General features: G+C 36.4%; 1 protein-coding gene across 1 annotated transcript in view; it reads left to right on the top strand.

The window, feature by feature from the left end:
* Positions 1 to 17,898, top strand: part of LOC111685053 (hemocytin) — a 37,239-nt gene extending 19,341 nt beyond the window's left edge. The window contains exons 2-29 of the mRNA XM_046951352.1: positions 911 to 1,036; positions 1,104 to 1,367; positions 1,492 to 1,551; positions 1,796 to 2,203; positions 2,270 to 2,397; positions 2,460 to 2,753; positions 2,820 to 2,983; positions 3,361 to 3,518; positions 3,585 to 4,342; positions 4,405 to 5,517; positions 5,778 to 6,354; positions 6,504 to 6,820; positions 6,901 to 7,277; positions 8,043 to 8,214; positions 9,988 to 11,018; positions 11,081 to 11,674; positions 11,802 to 12,570; positions 12,633 to 12,813; positions 12,869 to 13,179; positions 13,246 to 13,345; positions 13,407 to 13,819; positions 13,887 to 14,370; positions 14,466 to 14,671; positions 14,749 to 15,059; positions 15,196 to 16,477; positions 16,541 to 17,209; positions 17,272 to 17,424; positions 17,497 to 17,898. Coding sequence (XP_046807308.1) covers positions 911 to 1,036; positions 1,104 to 1,367; positions 1,492 to 1,551; positions 1,796 to 2,203; positions 2,270 to 2,397; positions 2,460 to 2,753; positions 2,820 to 2,983; positions 3,361 to 3,518; positions 3,585 to 4,342; positions 4,405 to 5,517; positions 5,778 to 6,354; positions 6,504 to 6,820; positions 6,901 to 7,277; positions 8,043 to 8,214; positions 9,988 to 11,018; positions 11,081 to 11,674; positions 11,802 to 12,570; positions 12,633 to 12,813; positions 12,869 to 13,179; positions 13,246 to 13,345; positions 13,407 to 13,819; positions 13,887 to 14,370; positions 14,466 to 14,671; positions 14,749 to 15,059; positions 15,196 to 16,477; positions 16,541 to 17,209; positions 17,272 to 17,424; positions 17,497 to 17,708 — 11,632 coding nt within the window. The 3' untranslated portion in view covers positions 17,709 to 17,898. The remainder of the gene's footprint in view (positions 1 to 910; positions 1,037 to 1,103; positions 1,368 to 1,491; positions 1,552 to 1,795; positions 2,204 to 2,269; positions 2,398 to 2,459; positions 2,754 to 2,819; positions 2,984 to 3,360; positions 3,519 to 3,584; positions 4,343 to 4,404; positions 5,518 to 5,777; positions 6,355 to 6,503; positions 6,821 to 6,900; positions 7,278 to 8,042; positions 8,215 to 9,987; positions 11,019 to 11,080; positions 11,675 to 11,801; positions 12,571 to 12,632; positions 12,814 to 12,868; positions 13,180 to 13,245; positions 13,346 to 13,406; positions 13,820 to 13,886; positions 14,371 to 14,465; positions 14,672 to 14,748; positions 15,060 to 15,195; positions 16,478 to 16,540; positions 17,210 to 17,271; positions 17,425 to 17,496) is intronic.
* Positions 17,899 to 18,548: the final 650 nt, after the last annotated feature.

Below are 18,548 nucleotides of genomic sequence, written 5' to 3'. Positions count from 1 at the left end.
CAGAACTAGAACAGAACTAGAACAGAACTGGAACAGAACTAGAACAGAACTAGAACAGAACTAGAACAGAACTAGAACAGAACTAGAACAGAACTAGAACAGAACTAATACATAACTAGAACAGAACAAAACTAGAGAGTTTTCTTTAGAAAAGTTTCTTCTTTCTTAGACAGTTTTTTATAGAAAATTTTCTTAATAAGACAGTTTTCTGCATTTCTTATTTAGAAATCTATAGACTAGTGTTTCAATTAGGCAATTTTCTATAGAAGAGTCCTCTTTATACAATTTTCTATAAAAAATGTTACCATTAGACAATTTTCTATAAAATAGGGTCTTCCTTAAATGATTTTTTTAGACCATTGTCTTCTTAACACAATTTTCTACAGTAAAATCTAATAATTAGAGATTTTTCTATAGAAAAGAGTTTAAATTAGACAATTTTCTTTAGAAAAGTGTTTTCATTATACAATTTTCTATAGAAAATTGTATTCTTAGATGATTTTCTCTAGAAATATGTCTTCATAAAATGTTTTTCTATAGAAAGCTGTAGACAATTTGCTTTAGAAAACAAAATTCCTTAGAAAAAGGTCTTTTATAAAACATTTTCTTTTCTAGATAATTTTTAAAAAAAGTTTCTGTAGAATTTTTTTTAATATTCCTTAGAAAAAGTTTTTGGAAATTTAGTTTGAAAATTTTTCTTATATTTCAAAAAAAAATTTTTTTAAAAAATTTGGTGGAAGAAATTAGAAAAATTTAAAAAAAAAAAATTCTTCTGCGTTTGATAGATTTTAAAATCTTTCAAGAGGAAATACACAAGGTTTAATTTTTCAATTTCAATATACACTTCAAGAGCGATGTGTTTTTTTTATTAAAGATTATAATTTTATAAAAATAAAATTTTATTTTCTAGTCCCTTGGAAGTATTGGGTGAGGCTGAAGATAAGCAACGTGACGAACGTGGTATTTTCGATTATTTTAAAAAGCCTTCAGCTAATGAACCCCAGCCGCAGGCAGCTGCACTAACCCAAACAAAAACGTAAGTGCGAAATGATTTTGATTATATTATATTTTTAAAAAATATCAACATTTTTTATGTTTTCTAGTGGTTATGGCTTTAAGACCGCTGCCAAGGTTAACTACGGAGGTACTGGCTATGGTTCATCTGGGGGTTATGGCTCTTCAGGAGGCTCACCAGGTGGATATGGTTCTTCTAGTTATAGTTATGGTGGCTATGGCTCACCTACTGGTTATGGATCCTCAGGAGGAGGTTATGGCTCATCTGGAGGTGGTTATGGTTCTCATGGGAGCTATGTTTCTTCCTCTAGTTATGGTGGTAGTCCTCAAGGAAGTTATGGTTATAAAACTAGGTTAGTTTTTTTCTTTATTAATTTTCAATATTAAATTCAAAGATGTTTTTCAAACCAAAAGTTTTGAGCTTCTAAGTTTTTTTAATTAAACATTTAAAATAATGTTTCATTAATTCTTAATTAGTTCGAATCGTGGTCATAATCATGGAAGAGGTCATCGTGGTCAAACGGTTTTACATCAAGGGTAACAAGTTTTTTCATATTTTTAAATAATTTTCAAAATTTTTCTTAAATAATTTAATTTTTTTGGCGAAATATAAAATATAACTTTACTTGGAGTTACACCCTAAAAGTAGACAGTTATTTTTGCAATTTAATTAAATAGCTTAAAAACAAAACGATTTGGTTATAGAGTTTGATTTAAAGTTAAATTTTAATGGAAACTTTTTAAACTGAAACTTTACATATTTCCTATTGAAATCATTTAGCCAAACAACCGCCCAAAAAACCATAGATTTCCTCAACAATGCCCGCAAACAATTACCCTCCTTTGGCAAATGCCCCTCATATCTCTTGCCACCCAATGTTATCTACTCCTGTCAAAACAATCAATGTGAGGTCAGTTGTCCCCCTATGTATACTTTCCCTGATGGCAAAACTTCTCTCAAATTGGTTTGTATGGAAAGAAATTGGATTGTACGCGATTCGGTGTATTTGGAAGTGCCACCTTGTCAACCTACTTGTAATCCACCTTGTCAAAATAATGGCATTTGTATAGAGTCGGGTTTGTGTAAGTGTTCGGAAAATTTCTCAGGACCCTTGTGTCAATACAAGAAAATGGTATGTGCCTCCAAAGTGCCCATACCCAAGAACTCCAAGATTACGTGTATAAATAAGTAAGTTGGAAAGAAAAGCTTAAACCTTTCCCTTAAAACATTATTTATAAAAAAATTTACTTTTAGTGTTTGTAATGCTGAGTGTATGCGCGGTTTCCGTTTCCCTGACAGCAGCACCATTACCAATATAGAGTGTCAAAATGGTCAATGGATTCACACTAAATCGGGCATGGCTAAGCCACCAGATTGTCAACGTTAGTTGGAAAATTGTCCTCCCCAAAACAACCTTATCTAATTTTTTATATATTACTTCCAGCCATTTGCGATCCTCCTTGTGAGAATGGCGGTCAATGTATTTCCTTTAATGTCTGCCAATGTTCCAAAAACTATCGTGGTGATCATTGTCAATTTAGTGTTGCTTCCTGTAATGTCACCAAAACCAATTTCAATGGTAATTACAAATGTGCTTACGATAGTGAAATGGCCAAGTGTACCTTTAGTTGTGCTGATGTTCCCGGTCTTAAGGTAGATGGCCGTTTGGATATTGATTATAAATGTAAATATAGTGAAGGAGAATTTTTCCCTGCGCCTCTGCCTAAGTGTATTTATCGTAAGTATTTTTTGGGGGTACGATTGTTTTAGTTATGTTGTTAAAATGTTTGTTTTGTGTCTTTAGCTGCTGGTTATACCATACGCCAAGGCTCCAAATCTGCCCATTATACCCAGACTCAAGAACAAATTGCTATCAGTGGTGGTGGTACTTATGGTTATACATATATGACTGATCATGAGAGGATTATGGCAATTTTGGCAAAATTCAAGGAATATGATGTTAGAAGTGTAAGTATATAAACAGTAAGTAAATACTTCTCTTTTAGTCTTGGCAAGATCTATTCTGGAGAATGGAATCATGACAACAAGATCCTATTCTATAGAATAGAGTCTTGACAACAAGATCCTATTCTATAGAATAGAGTCTTTAAAACTATTCTATAGTCTTGACAACAAGATCCTATTCTATAGATTAGAGTCTTGACAACAAGATCATATTCTATAGATTAGAGTCTTGACAACAAGATCCTATTCTATAGATTGGAGTCTTGACAACAAGATCCTATTCTATAGAATAGAGTCTTGACAACAAGATCCTGTCCATTCCTTATTAATTATTTGATTTTTATCCAATCTCTATTTCCTATAATTTTTTTCTACTACAGGAAATGTGGTCCTCCGAAGAGGTTATTATATCTCCCAGCTCTTATTCATTGTACATGACCGGTAATCTGGATGTTATAATAGATCAAACACCCAAACCTTCCTTCTGTACAACCTGGGGTGGCAACAACATGAAAACCTTTGATGGTTTGGTATTCAAGTAAGTCTTTCCGGCTGTAACCCATTAAGATCAGCAATTAATAATGCAAAACGTAAATCTCCACAGAGCTCCTCTATCCTGCTCTCATACTTTAATCAATGACAAACAAGATGCCACTTTTGATGTCACCTTAAAGGCTTGTCCCTATGGCTCTGGTTATGGCTGTTCTCACAGTTTAAAAGTTTACTGGCAATCAGTTTTGTATACTTTTGAAAATCAAAATGGTACTATCCGTCTTTATACTCCCACCAAAAATTTACCCATACCCGTGCAAGTTATGGGCATGAAAGTGGCTCCTGTGGCCCAACATTTGCAAATTGATTTGGAATCCATAGGTTTACAAATCGATTGGGATCGTTATCAATATATAGGTGTTCATGCTGGTGCTGGTCTGTGGAATCGTGTGGGTGGTTTGTGTGGATCCTTAGATGGTGACTATAAGAATGATTTGATGACCAAGACTGGCATTAAAGTGGAAACTGTTAAGTCATTTATCGATTCCTGGCGTGTGGAGGATTCTTCGGATTTGTGTATTATGGAAAATAGTGCTGAATTAGAATTTGACTCTAAATCCTGTGATCCTGAGAAACGCAAAAAGGCTCTTAATGTCTGTGAACGTTTGTTGGCCAATGAGAAATTGGAAGATTGTATTAAATCGTTTAATTTCGAGGCATTGCTTAAGACCTGTGTGGATGATTATTGTAATTGTAATAATCAAGAACATCCAGAGACCTGTAATTGTGACGCCTTGTCCATGTTGTCAAAGGAGTGTATGTTCAGAGGTATTAAGTTGGAGCATGGCTGGAGAAATTTGGAAATTTGCCGTAAGTGGTGAAAAGTAGTTTACACAAAAGGAAGTAAGTTAAATTTGTTTATCTTATTTCAGCCATTAGCTGTAGTTATGGTCGTGTCTATTTGCCCTGTGGTCCCGATGTAGAACCCACTTGTGAGTCGGCTGTGTTGCCCACGAAAGGAAAATGCAATGAAGGTTGTTTCTGTCCCGAGGGTACTGTACAATATAAAGAAGCTTGTATCAATCCCGAACTTTGTCCCTGTACCATGGGAGGCAAGGAATTCAAGCCCGAAGTTACCATTAAGAAAAAGTGCAATACTTGTACTTGCAAGAACGGCCAGTGGAAGTGTACCGATGAAAAGTGTAGTGCCCGTTGTGGTGCCATAGGTGATCCTCATTATGAAACCTTTGATGGCAAGCGTTATGATTTTATGGGCAAATGTTCGTATTATTTGCTAAAAACTCCCCAGTTATCAGTGGAAGCTGAAAATGTAGCCTGTTCGGGACAAATTTCGGAAAATCTTAAATTCGCTGCTGCCGAAGATCCTTCCTGCACTAAATCGGTTACCATCGACTTTGTGCAAAAGAATGGAGTTCCAACTAACATTAAATTGGAGCAAGGTTTAATGACCCATGTCAATGGCAAAGAAGTTTTGAAATTCCCTAAAATGTTGGGTTCCGGAGAGGCTTTAATACGTCATGCCAGTTCTTCCTTTATTACAGTAGAATTCCCCGATGGCATTAAGGTTTGGTGGGATGGTGTTTCTCGTGTTTATATAGATGCTCCTCCCAGTTATCGTGGCAAGACTGCTGGTCTCTGTGGTACTTTTAACTCGAATACCCAAGATGATTTCTTAACACCTGAAGGTGATATTGAGACAGCTGTAGAACCTTTTGCCGACAAATGGCGTACTAAGGATACTTGTGATTACTTGGCTCAGACCCCTATTACTCCTCATCCTTGCACAGCTCATCCCGAGAGAAAAGCGGAGGCTGAGAAATATTGTAACTGGATTACTGAAGATATATTCCAGGATTGTCACTGGACCGTGGAACCAGAGCAGTATTATGAAGATTGTTTGTATGATGTTTGTGCTTGTGAGGGTGAATTATCTAAATGTTTCTGTCCGATTTTGTCTGCCTACGGAGCGGAATGTATGCGGCAGGGTATTAAGACCGGCTGGAGAATGGCAGTTAAGGAATGCGGTAAGTTATATATAGAATTATTTCTTTGTAAGATCTCATTCCATAAAACAGTTTATATATAAGTTCCTATTTTACAAGAAATTCTATATAGTTTTGCCATGATCGTACTCTATAAGTCTTGTCAAGATCTTTTATATAGAATGAAACTTTATAAGAGTCTCGAGATCACATTTAAAAGAATGCAGTTCTGAATATATTGAGAAGTCTTTATTCTGATCCGACATCATTTTTAATAAATAATTTTAAACAACTTCTTCCAGCTGTGAAATGTCCCATTGGTCAAGTGTACGATGAATGCGGTGACAGCTGTGCCCACTCTTGTGAGGATTTGGAGAATCGTAAAATGTGCAAAAAAGAATGTGTTGAAGGTTGCCGTTGCCCTAGCGGCCAATACTTAAACGAACACAATGAGTGTGTGCCGCAAAGCAAGTGTCATTGCACTTACGATGGTATCACCTTCAAACCTGGCTACAAAGAAGTGCGTCCCGGTTCTAAATATTTAGATTTATGCACTTGCACCAATGGAGTATGGGACTGTGAAGAGGCCGAGGCCGGTGATGATGTTAAGTATCCACCCTCATCAGAGTTAAGAGCTGAATGTGCCAATCGTCCTTATGCAGAGTTCTCCAAGTGTGTGGCTAAAGAACCTAAAACATGCAAAAATATGCATGACTATAAAGTAGATTTAGAGGAGTGTGTACCCGGGTGTCAGTGTATGGAGAATTATGTGTATGATACCGCTTTAAAGATGTGTGTGTTGCCAGAGAAATGCTCATGTCATCATGGTGGCAAGAGCTATATGGATGGTGAAAAAATTAAAGAAGATTGCAATACCTGGTGAGTCACAGAGAAATGAATGAATTGTAAATTTTTTTGGTTTGGTCAATGGTTAAATGTAGTTGAATGCTAAATGAAATTCAATATAAAACGTGATTTTTTCATGACTGTTTTTTTTTCTTTCCATATGTGTGTGTGTTTTTGTATAGTGTTTGTCAAGCTGGTAATTGGAAATGCTCTTCAAATGGCTGCGAATCTACTTGTTCGGTTTGGGGTGATTCTCATTTCACCACTTTCGATAAACATGACTTTGATTTCCAAGGTGCATGTGATTATGTTTTGGCCAAGGGTGTTTCCAATAATGGCGATGGTTTTGCCATCACCATACAAAATGTTTTGTGCGGTACCATGGGTGTTACCTGCTCCAAATCTGTGGAGATTTCTCTTACGGGAAGTGTACAAGATACTTTAACTTTGGCCGGAGATGCTTCTTATTTGGAGGATGTTAATAAATCTGTAATGAATAGTAAGTGTCACGTTGGGATTTTTTCCATTAAGGGGTTTTTTAATTTAATTTCCTTTATATCCCTATATTCAAACATTTAGAATTACGCACCACCATTAACTCCAAAACTCATGGTGCTTTCCATGTCTATCGTGCTGGTGTATTCATTGTTATCGAAGTCTTGCCATTGCATTTGCAAATCAAATGGGATGAGGGTACACGTGTCTATGTTAAACTCGGCAATGAATGGAAAAACAAAGTTGGTGGTTTGTGCGGTAATTACAATGACAATGCCATGGATGATATGCAAACACCTTCTCAGGCTTTGGAAACCAGTCCATTAATATTCGGTCATTCGTGGCGTGTGCAGAAATATTGCGAAGTACCCAAAAAACCTATTGATGCATGCAAAGAACATCCTCAACGCGAAACGTGGGCACAATTGAAATGTGGTGTACTTAAATCCAATCTTTTTAAGGTGAGTGTGAAAAGTTATATGAAGGTCTAAGTCAAGAGAAAGAGGTAGAATTAAACTGAGCTAGAACTGAACTAGAACTAGAACTGAACTAGAACTGAACTAGAACTGAACTAGAACTGAACTAGAACTGAACTAGAACTGAACTAGAACTGAACTAGAACTGAACTAGAACTGAACTAGAACTGAACTAGAACTGAACTAGAACTGAACTAGAACTGAACTAGAACTGAACTAGAACTGAACTAGAACTGAAATAGAACTGAACTAGAACTGAACTAGAACTGAACTAGAACTGAACTAGAACTATTAGAGTTTTTTAAACATTACGGATTTAACTTTTAAATAAATCACACAAAAAGTATCCTTTTTTTCTGTTAATACATTTAATTTCTTTTAATAATCCTTCCCGGCATTATACTGCTAATGTCAAGCAATTATTAATGTTCCTTCCTTAACATCCTTCCTTCCTTACGTGCCGGCATTGAGGCGTCATTACAATGCATTTAAATTGCACCTTCCTTTCAAAGATTTAATATTCATGGTTTTATTGAATACTTTTATTTCTCTTAATTTTTTCCATGAATTTTATGAATTTCTATTGTGGTATCCCAACAAGTGGTAGAACTCCTATAATATTGCCATTTGATTGTAATGTAATTAAAATTCTTCATTTCTACTCACTCTCCCTCTCTTTCTCTCTGCTTACTTAATTCTGTGCCATTTATTTATTTCTTTTGATTTTTTTCTTGTTGCTGCTTTTTACAGGAGTGTCATGCTGAAGTGCCAGTTGAAATGTATTTGAAACGTTGTATATTCGATACCTGTGCCTGTGATCAAGGTGGCGACTGTGAATGTCTTTGTACAGCGGTGGCAGCCTATGCACATGCCTGCTCGCAAAAGGGCATAAACATTAGATGGCGTACACCACACTTTTGTCGTAAGTTGAATTTTTGTACACATTTATTTTACATACATACATATTTTCAAGTAGTTGTCGACAGTCGTTGGCAGTTGGTAAAGTGAGTTCAGGACGAAAGAAAAAAAAACATGTTGCTTAACATGCTTAATACTCGTAGATGTGAAACACACATGAAATACTTGAATCTGCTACATTTACACCCTTTTATATTTGAACATTGTACATAAATGGTTAGGACTAAATCCAACAACCTGATCCTTAGCAGTATTAACATCATTATTATTGGTGATACAGTGGGCAATGATATAAAAAAGTCATGTCAGTTTTTAAGATGACTAGAAGTTCAACAGAATCTGAACACGAATCAGAATTATAATGTGATCTAAACTAAAACTTTCGGAGAAAATATTTATTACGACTTGTTATTTATTTTGGGTAAAAAATACGGTTTTCTCTTCTATGCCCCACAGTTCGTCATCTTCATTATATCCTTGATTATAATACTCTGATGCTGTTCATGTTCTACTATTGTTTTCAATTATTCATTATGGAAAATCGTCACATACTTGTCGTACACTTCATATGTTCATTGTTCATAGCAGTTTCCTTTTTTTACTTTATTTTTACACAAAAAAGGATTCCTATAAAACAAAGATTGTGTGCCTGTGTATATGTGTAAATTTCTCGATGTAGAGTTTAAATATTTTTTTTTCGAAAAAAAAACTTTTGAATATTGTTCAATATGTTGCCATTGTTTGACAGTTTTGAGTTTTGTATGTTGCTACTTTATTTTGTTAAGGGGTGCTTTGCAACTAGAAGGGTGTTGCATGTTGCACATGAAGCATACATATAGTAACAAAACAAATCATACCCATATTGTATTATAGATTTTGAAGAGCAGGTTAAGTGCCTCCTTCATTTTCATTTTAATAGATTCTTAAAGACTTCTAGACTGCAGGGTATCTATGGAACATTAGTTGATTTGTATAATCTTATAATCGTTATGTGGTTATTAGAGATTTTGGTTTTTTTTCATATAACTAAAAGATTTTTTGTTATTTTTGGGTGAACGGAAATTTTGTCATTACAAAAGAATAATTTTTGGGAAAAGTTAGCTAATTTAGGGAGAAGGGTTTTATATTTGAAGGTGGGTTTACATATATTGAGTATGCATAGTGTAAAAGAAATTCAAAGTTAATTGATTAAAATTGATTTTATTTGAGGGATTTTTATTGAGGGAAAAAGATGTATCATTTTTAGAAAAGTTTTAAGTAAGATATTAAAAACGTTTTGATTTGAACGAGAGCTGAACTAGAACTGAAGTAGAACTGAACTAGAACTGAAGTAGAACTGAAGTAGAACTGAACTAGAACTGAACTAGAACTGAACTAGAACTGAACTAGAACTGAACTAGAACTGAACTAGAACTGAACTAGAACTGAACTAGAACTGAACTAGAACTGAACTAGAACTGAACTAGAACTGAACTAGAACTGAACTAGAACTGAACTAGAACTGAACTAGAACTGAACTAGAACTGAACTAGAACTGAACTAGAACTGAACTAGAACTGAACTAGAACTGAACTAGAACTGAACTAGAACTGAACTAGAACTGAACTAGAACTGAAATAGAATTAATCTAGTACTCAAATAATTGATTATAACTGAGTCGTTTCTATTGGTGATATTTAAAGGAACTGTGGCCATGACCTAATTGATTGCTAAGGACAAATTTAGAGTCCCTTTGTGAAAGCAGTTATTAATAATTTTCTTTTTTTCTACCTCGTAGCCATGCAATGTGATCCCCACTGCTCGGAATACAAATCCTGTACACCCGCCTGTGCTGTGGAAACATGTGATAATTTCTTGGATCAAAGCTTTGGTGAACATATGTGTAAGAATGAAAACTGTATTGAAGGTTGCCATATTAAACCATGTGATGAAGGCATGATTTATCTAAATGACACATACAAGGAATGTGTACCCAAATCGGAATGTAAACCTATTTGTATGATTAAGGATGGCGTTACTTACTATGAGGGTGAAGTAACCTATCAGGACGAATGTGCCACCTGTAGATGTTCGAAGAAGAAGGAGGTATGCAGTGGTGTTAAATGTGAAGAAAAGATTACAACCGAAAAACCCATCGTAGTGGGTACAACCATTGAGCCGGGAGATCAAGAACAACCCAAGTGTACTAAGGGCTGGACTAGATGGTATGATGAAGATCATGATACATCGGGTAAAATAATACGTTTGAATGATGATGAAAGTTTGCCTCGCTATGACTACCATGAACGTGTATTCGGCTCATGTAAGAAACAATACATGAAAAAGATTCAATGTCGTGTGGTAGGCACCCATGAATCTTCCGACTTTATGGATGAAAATGTTTTCTGTAATCTGCAAGATGGTCTCTCGTGCATTGGCCAGTGTCATGATTACGAGCTGAGAGTATTCTGTGAATGTGATGAAGAGCAGGTAACCACACCCAAACCTACCGAAAAACCAGAAATTGGTAAAGTCTGTGATAACATACTGGCTGAATATAAGGAATATCCAGGAGATTGTCACAAATTCTTACACTGTCAACCTAAAAACAATGACGAATGGCATTATGTGGAGAAGACTTGTGGCGAAAGTATGATGTTCAATCCAATTATGAATATTTGTGATCATATATATACAGTACAAGAAATCAAACCCATGTGTAAGGATAAGGATGAAAAGGAAAATGGTAAACTCACAGAGTGTCCAGAGGGTCAAATAATGTCAGATTGTGCTAACCAGTGTGAACACACTTGTCACTTCTATGCAACGGTAAGTTTTAAGGAAAGAAATATTAAAAGAATTGCGTAATGGAATATGCGGTTTATTTACAGAGCTTAACTTTGCGTGGTTTGTGTGAACCGGGCGAACATTGTAAGCCGGGTTGTGTGGATAAGAACCGTCCCGATTGTCCTGCAATTGGCAAATATTGGCGTAATGAAAACACTTGTGTAGAAGTGGATGAATGTCCCTGCATGGATAAGAGTGAAAAATATGTTCAGCCACATATGCCTTTCGTGGGTGAATGGGAAATTTGTCAATGTATTGATAATGCTTACACCTGTGTACCCACTAAATTTGAAGAGGTTACCCCGGCACCAGTTACACATGTTACCGATGCCGTTCATAATATTACTGCCGTCCCTGTAACTGTAACACCACCCAAACATTGTGATCCAAGTCTGATGATACCCATAATTGAGGGTGAAGAACCATTGCCTGATTCCATTTTCAGTGCCAGTTCTACTTTGGGTCCTAAGTATTCTCCGCATAAGGGTAGATTGACTAAAGAAAAGACCGGTGCTTGGTCTCCTATGATCAATGATCAAATGCAACATTTACAAATCGATTTGCCTGAACAGGAGCCATTATTTGGTGTCATCATGGCTGGAAATACTGATTATGATAATTATGTTACTTTGTTCAAGGTAAGTTCCTTCAGTTTCAAAGTTGTTCTCTAATCGACTGACATTTACATGACGTCATAAGAAGTTTGACAAAATTACTGAACAAATAAATGTAATGACTGTTTTAATAAATGTTTTTTTTTCATAGATTTTATACAGTAACGATGGTGAATCATATCATTACTTGGTCGATGAAACCGATAAGCCTCAACTCTTTAATGGACCTTTGGATTCTCGCTCACCAGTGAAAACTCTCTTCAAAATTCCCATTGAAGCTAAATCTCTACGCATTTATCCGCTTAAATGGCACAATTCCATAGCCATGCGTGTAGAACTCTTAGGCTGTGGAACTCCACAAACTACCACCACCACACCGGCTACTATTACCAAAGCTCCTGTCAAGATAACCACACCCTCTACCGAACATCCCATTATACTTGAAGACGAACTACAATGTACTGATAAGATGGGTGTAGAAAATGGACAAATGACTCCGAACCAAGTAAAGGCCAGTAGTATTTGGCAATTGCCCAAACCGGCCAAGAAACCCAAGCTAATCGATCTTTTGAAATTATCCTCACCTGTGGGCTGGAAACCTGTCGTCAACACACCCAATGAGTATATCGAATTTGATTTCTTGGAACCCAGAAATATTTCCGGTTTCATTACTAAGGGAGGTCCTCATGGTTGGGTTACTGGCTATCGTGTATTGTTCTCTAAGAATAAATTGATATGGAATAAGGTCTTGAACTTGGATGGTCAGCCCAGAATTTTCCCCGCCAATCATGATAAGGACACGGAACAGACTAGCTACTTTAAGACACCCATATTGACACAATACATCAAGGTATCGCCCGCCAAATGGGAGGAAAATATTAATATGCGTATAGAACCTTTGGGTTGCTTTGAGAATTATCGTAAGTAGAAAAATTAGGGAAAAACAGGGACGTTTTTAATATTATTTCTCACTCTCTTACAGCTGAACAAAAGGAAAATGTCGTGGAATTGGAAAAACCTGTGGTTAGCTCTTGCTTGGCTTGTGATGGTCTTACCGATGCCCCTGATGCCAACGGCAAATGCAAGTGCAAGGATGGCCTCTTCTGGGATGGTAATAACTGTGTACAAAGCAATTTGTGTCCTTGTGTGGAGAATTACATAAGGTAGGTTAACATTAAGCACAGTGCAGTAGTTAAGCTTATGATTGTTTTTCTTTAGCTATCCAATTGGTTCCAAATTCGAAAACAAAGATTGCGAGGAATGTGTTTGTGTTTTGGGTGGTCATAGCAGCTGCAAACCCAAAAAATGTCCTCCTTGTGAGGGTAAGGATCTAAGACCAGTGATAGCTGCCGGTTGTTATTGTAAATGTGAACCTTGTCCTAAGCATCAAAAACTTTGTCCTTCAAGTGGTGACTGTATACCCGAGGTATTGTGGTGTAATGGCATTAGAGATTGTGCCGATGATGAAGATGATACCTGTCAGGATAAGTTTGTGGTAACACCACAACCTATCATACAAAAGAATGAGAGTGAGTATAATGTAAAATAGAAGCTTTGAAATACGTTTTAATGGAAAATTGTTTTTAACAAAATAGCTGAGGTTATCACTTGCCCCGTGCCTGAATGTCCTCCCAAAATGAAAATGAAGATCACCGAAAAGAAACAAAGAAAAATGTCCAGCATGTTTACCTCCACGTAAGTAGAAAATTTGGAAAATCACTTTTTCCTCTGTTTATATGTTTATTCCTTGTTTCAGTTTCAATAAACGTGTTACCGTTAGTAATGATGGCAATAAGATTACCAAAACTAAGGTTATCTCTTCTTCAGTCGAATATCTGGGTAAACCAGAAGATGCTCAAGGTTTTATGCAGGAAGACGAATGTGAAGAATTCACTTGTGTACCCATACGAGAGGTGGTGGTTCAAAAGAATGAATCTGTGACTTGTACTGAGCCCAAGTGTCCTGCCAATTATTTGATTGAATTGGATATGTCTTCGGCTAAGGCTCATGATTGTCCCAAATATACTTGTGTTTTGAAACCCAATAAGGATGATGTTTGTGAAATTAGTGGCAAAACTTTTACCACCTTCGATGGTACCGAATACAAGTATGATACTTGCTCACATATATTGGCCAGAGACTTGGTGAATTCTTCATGGGTGATATCAGGTATGGAGTAGACACATTTTCTCCAAATTCTTTATTAATTTCTCCTTTCTCTCTCTCTCTTCTCCAGTTCATCTACAGTGCACCGATGATACCCGTAAATACTGTCGCAAAACTATTACCATCAAAGATCTAGAGAAACATGCTGTACTCACTATTATGCCCAATATGCGTGTCAACTTTAATGGCTTTGAATATTCCGTAAATCAACTCATCAACTCCCCCATCTGTAAAGCCTCCTTTGTACTCTCCCAACCCGGCAACACTGTCTTAGTGGTGTCACCACAACGTGGCTTTTGGGTTCTTTACGATGACATTGGCTACATTAAGATTGGCATGTCTTCGAAATTCATCAAAACAGTTGATGGTTTGTGTGGTTATTATGATGGTAATGCCAGCAATGATAAGCGTGCACCAGATGGCACTATTATCTCTAATACTGTGAAATTCGGTGACAGCTGGTTTGACAAGAAAACACCTAAGGAAGAATGTTATGCTCAAACATGTCCATTGGCTTTGCAAAAGAAGGCTTTAGCCTTATGCAATACCATTAAGTAAGTACATAATGCCTCAAACAAAAAAAAACTTTTGCTTATGCACAACTTTTGTTTCATATTTTCCCTCTTGCAACAACTGCCACAAACAACAGACATCCAACATTCCTTAAATGTGGCAAATCGGTCAATTATAAACAATTCGTTAGCAAATGCATGGAAACCACTTGTGAATGCCTAAAGGCCAATAGTGGTGATGCAAATACATGCAAATGTAACATTTTGCAAGATTTTGTTAAAAAATGCTTAACTGTTAATCCCATGGTACAATTGTCTACTTGGAGAGCTGTACATCAATGTGGTAAGTTGTTGTGTTATACGAAAACTTTCCAGCAAACAACCAAAAAAAAATTATCTTTGATGGTGTTTTTGTTTTAGAAATTTCCTGTCCTGCTCCTTTGGTTCATTCGGATTGTTATAAGAGACGTTGTGAACCTTCTTGTGATTCGCTTAACAGTGATGATTGTCCTGTTATTGAAGATGCTTGCTTTTCGGGTTGTTATTGTCCTGAGGGCACTGTACGAAAGGGTGAGAAATGTGTTCCGATTGCTGAGTGTAAGGATTGTGTGTGCAATACTATTGGTTCTACGAACTATTTCACTTATGATCGTAATAAGTTTACTTTCAACGGCAACTGTACGTACTTGTTATCCCGCGATATTGTTTTGCCCGGAGTTCATACTTTCCAGGTGAGTTGAGAGTTTATAAGAGAGGAGAACTGGAATCAGTGGAGAGTAGTTTAGAGATTAAAGTGCCGGATCTTTATATTGGGAATTCGAATTTTGCAAGAATTTAATTCAAACTTCCTCCGTTTACTCCTCCTAGGTTTACGTCAGCATGGATGATTGTCACAAATTGGGAAAACTTTCCGCTCCTGAACACTCAAGCTGTGCCAAATCTTTACACGTACTCAACGGTGATCATGTCATACATATTCAGCGCATGGAAAATAATCCCAAAGCACTACAAACCTTTGTCGATGGTTTTGAGGTAAAGAAAATGCCCTATAAGGATACCTGGATTAATCTAAAGGAAATACCCGGCAAAGAATTAGTACTTCAACTACCAGAATCTCATGTTGAACTCAAGGCAGCATTTGATGATTTACTTTTCTCGATTGGTGTACCTAGCGTTAAATATGGCAGTAAAATGGAAGGCTTGTGTGGTGATTGTGATGGTAATCCCAATAATGATTTGCAGGAGAATCCCGCCAAGAAGAAAGGCAAGAAACCTAGCAAGGATTTGGTAGATATTATCAATTCTTGGCAGGCTGATGAACCTAAATTGGGCTTAGATCCTAATGAGTGTTTGAGTGAAATTGATGTTGAGGAAGATTGTTTGCCTCTGCCTCCTGAGAAGGATCCTTGCATGATCTTGTTTAACGATGAAATCTTTGGTAGATGTAATATGATTGTGGATCCTTTGCCTTTTATATCCTCGTGTCAGCAGGATATGTGCAAACCGGGCAATACCCAAAAAGGTTCCTGCGATACCTTGTCCGCCTATGCCAAGGAGTGTGCTGCTCAGGGTATCTGCTTGAATTGGCGCTCACCTGACTTGTGTCCTTATGACTGTCCTAGCGATATGATATATGAATCTTGCGGCTGTGCCAAATCCTGTGAAACTTTAGAACATCTTAATGAATTCCAAGCGGTCAATATGAAGACAAATACTTTTGTTAATACATTAACCACTGATGAACTTTGTCCACAATCCGAACGTTTTGAAGGCTGTTTCTGTCCTCCCGGCAAGGTAATGGAGAAGGGTAAATGTATTAGCGAGGAATTGTGCGTAAAATGTGAAGATCCTGAACATATGCCTGGCGAGAGATGGCAAAAGGATAAATGTACTGAATGTTTGTGTGACAAGAATGGTAAAACTCAATGTGTGGAACGTAAGTGTTTGGTAGAGGAAAATATCTGTTCAGAGGGTTACACACCTCAAAAGAAGGTGTCGGAAGATATGTGTTGTCCTAGATATGTTTGTGTGCCAGAACCCAAATTGCCACCGGCCAAGATATGTTTAGAGCCTATAATGCCTATATGCGGTCCTGGACAATTTAAGAAACAAAAGACAGGAGCAGATGGTTGTCCTCAATACATATGTGGTAAGTTTTCAAGGTTTTGATGGAATGTAAAGAACTTCAGTAATATTTTTGTTTATTTCAAAGAATGCAAGCCTAAGGAAGAATGTGAGGAGCTGGTGGCACCACCTTTGAAACCGGGCGAGAAGATAGTGAAAATCGAAGAAGGTTGTTGTCCCACCCAGAAAGTGGTATGCGACAAAACCACTTGCCCAGCCAAACCCGAGTCCTGTGTCGAGGAATTCTATGAGGTGTATGAGAAACAAGAACCCACCGATTGCTGCCCCACCTACTATTGTGGACCTCCTAAGGATGTTTGTATTGTGGAGTATGTACCCAACAAGAAATTCACAAAGAAATTGTCAGAAAAATGGATACATCCCACTGATCCTTGCAAGCATGAACAGTGTACATATGGACCCAATGACTCTTTGTTAGTTTCCACACAACAGGAGACTTGTGATAATAAATGTGCTCCTGGTTTTGAATACATGATCCGAGATGTCAGCAAATGTTGTGGTGAATGTGTACAGACCCAATGTGTCTTTGAGGGTGAACTATTTGAACCCTTCCAGGAATGGAAATCAAATGATAATTGTACCTCTTACACTTGTATTAAAAAGAATGACATTTTGCTAGTAAGTTCTATGACCGAATCTTGTGTTGATGTAAGTAAATGTCCAGAACATTTGTTGATTCAAGAAGAAGGTAGCTGCTGCAAGTATTGCAAGGAAGAACCCATAAAGGAAGATTTCTGTAAGTTTAATATATATGTAATAGAAAAACGGAATTAATAGTTGACATTTTTACCTTTCTAGCTACCTGTTTGCCTGTTTCATTGGCTGAATCTGAAACTGAACACATGGTCAAGGTATTGAATCCTTTGCATGGTTACTGTGTTAACAAGAAACCCATACAAGGTTTCACTGAATGTAGTGGTGCCTGTAATTCAGGCTCTAAATATAACAAACGTAAGTATATTAATACTTTTAAAGGACTCAAAGGACCTTGACTAACATTTCTTCATTTTATTATCTTCTTAGTCACCTTGGCCCAGGACAAAATCTGTCACTGTTGTAACATTAAAACCTACAAACAACTCAATGTTCAACTTGTTTGCGAAGATGGCTATAAAATTAATCAAGAATTGGAAATTCCAGCTTCTTGTGGTTGTCAACCTTGTGAGGATTCCGTTGAATATTTAAGTAAAATCGGTCAATATGCTATGCCTATGGCTGAGTTTATACGACGTTGAGATTATCGATGAGGCCTTTATGTAAAATGACTCGGGCTTTGCTGTGTTAACAATAGTTTAGTTTGTAAAATTTTATTTTTAATTCCGCTTACAATGTTGTCTTTAAGAGGTAAAAAAGTAATGGAAAGTTTTTAGTTTTTAAGTTTTAACGATCGAAATAATAAAGAGCAAATTTTTCAAAAATGAAAAAGGAAGACTTTTTTGATTGTATCATGAAAATTTAATCTTAAGAAAATAGATGTTGAATGTACAACTTAAGACTCAATCATAAAGCGTTCGTGAATTTAAATTGGAGCTTTTTACAAGCAAAGCTTTTTACAAACAAATCTTCAATCGTAGATATTAATTAACGATAATAAAGCGTAAAATTTTTTGATCATTTTGATCATTATAGTCGAAATAGTTTAAGTTCATATTTTCACTTTCTTTAAAATGAAAATTAGCAATAATTCTTTTACCGAAAACTCATTTGCATTTTAAAGCTTTTTCCTTCAAAATTTTGAATTCTAAAACACCTACAAAATCTTGTATGTAAAGTCCTTGTAGTAAAGTCTTCGAAAAAAATATGCATAAGACATCTGTTGCTTTTTGCTGATTTTAATAATTTATATGGTTTTTGGTATTTGCTGGCGAAATAAGTGGATGCATTGAATGAATCATTAGAATGGGATTTTAATGTCGCTCTTAGTGGATAGGGGAATGGTGGGGTGGAAAACTAAGAATGTCTGTTTAAAAAGGAAGGTTTAAGTTACAGCAAACAAATAGTACAGAAACAAGTTCATAAATAAATTGTTAGTGATTGCATGCTACTAAAGGGGAGATATATTGATGATAGTGACT

This window comes from Lucilia cuprina, chromosome 5 (assembly GCF_022045245.1).
Source record: "Lucilia cuprina isolate Lc7/37 chromosome 5, ASM2204524v1, whole genome shotgun sequence".
Classification (NCBI taxonomy): Eukaryota; Metazoa; Arthropoda; class Insecta; order Diptera; family Calliphoridae; genus Lucilia; species Lucilia cuprina.
The sequence above is the reverse complement of the archived record's forward strand: the minus strand, read 5'-3'. Positions and strand labels throughout refer to the sequence as shown.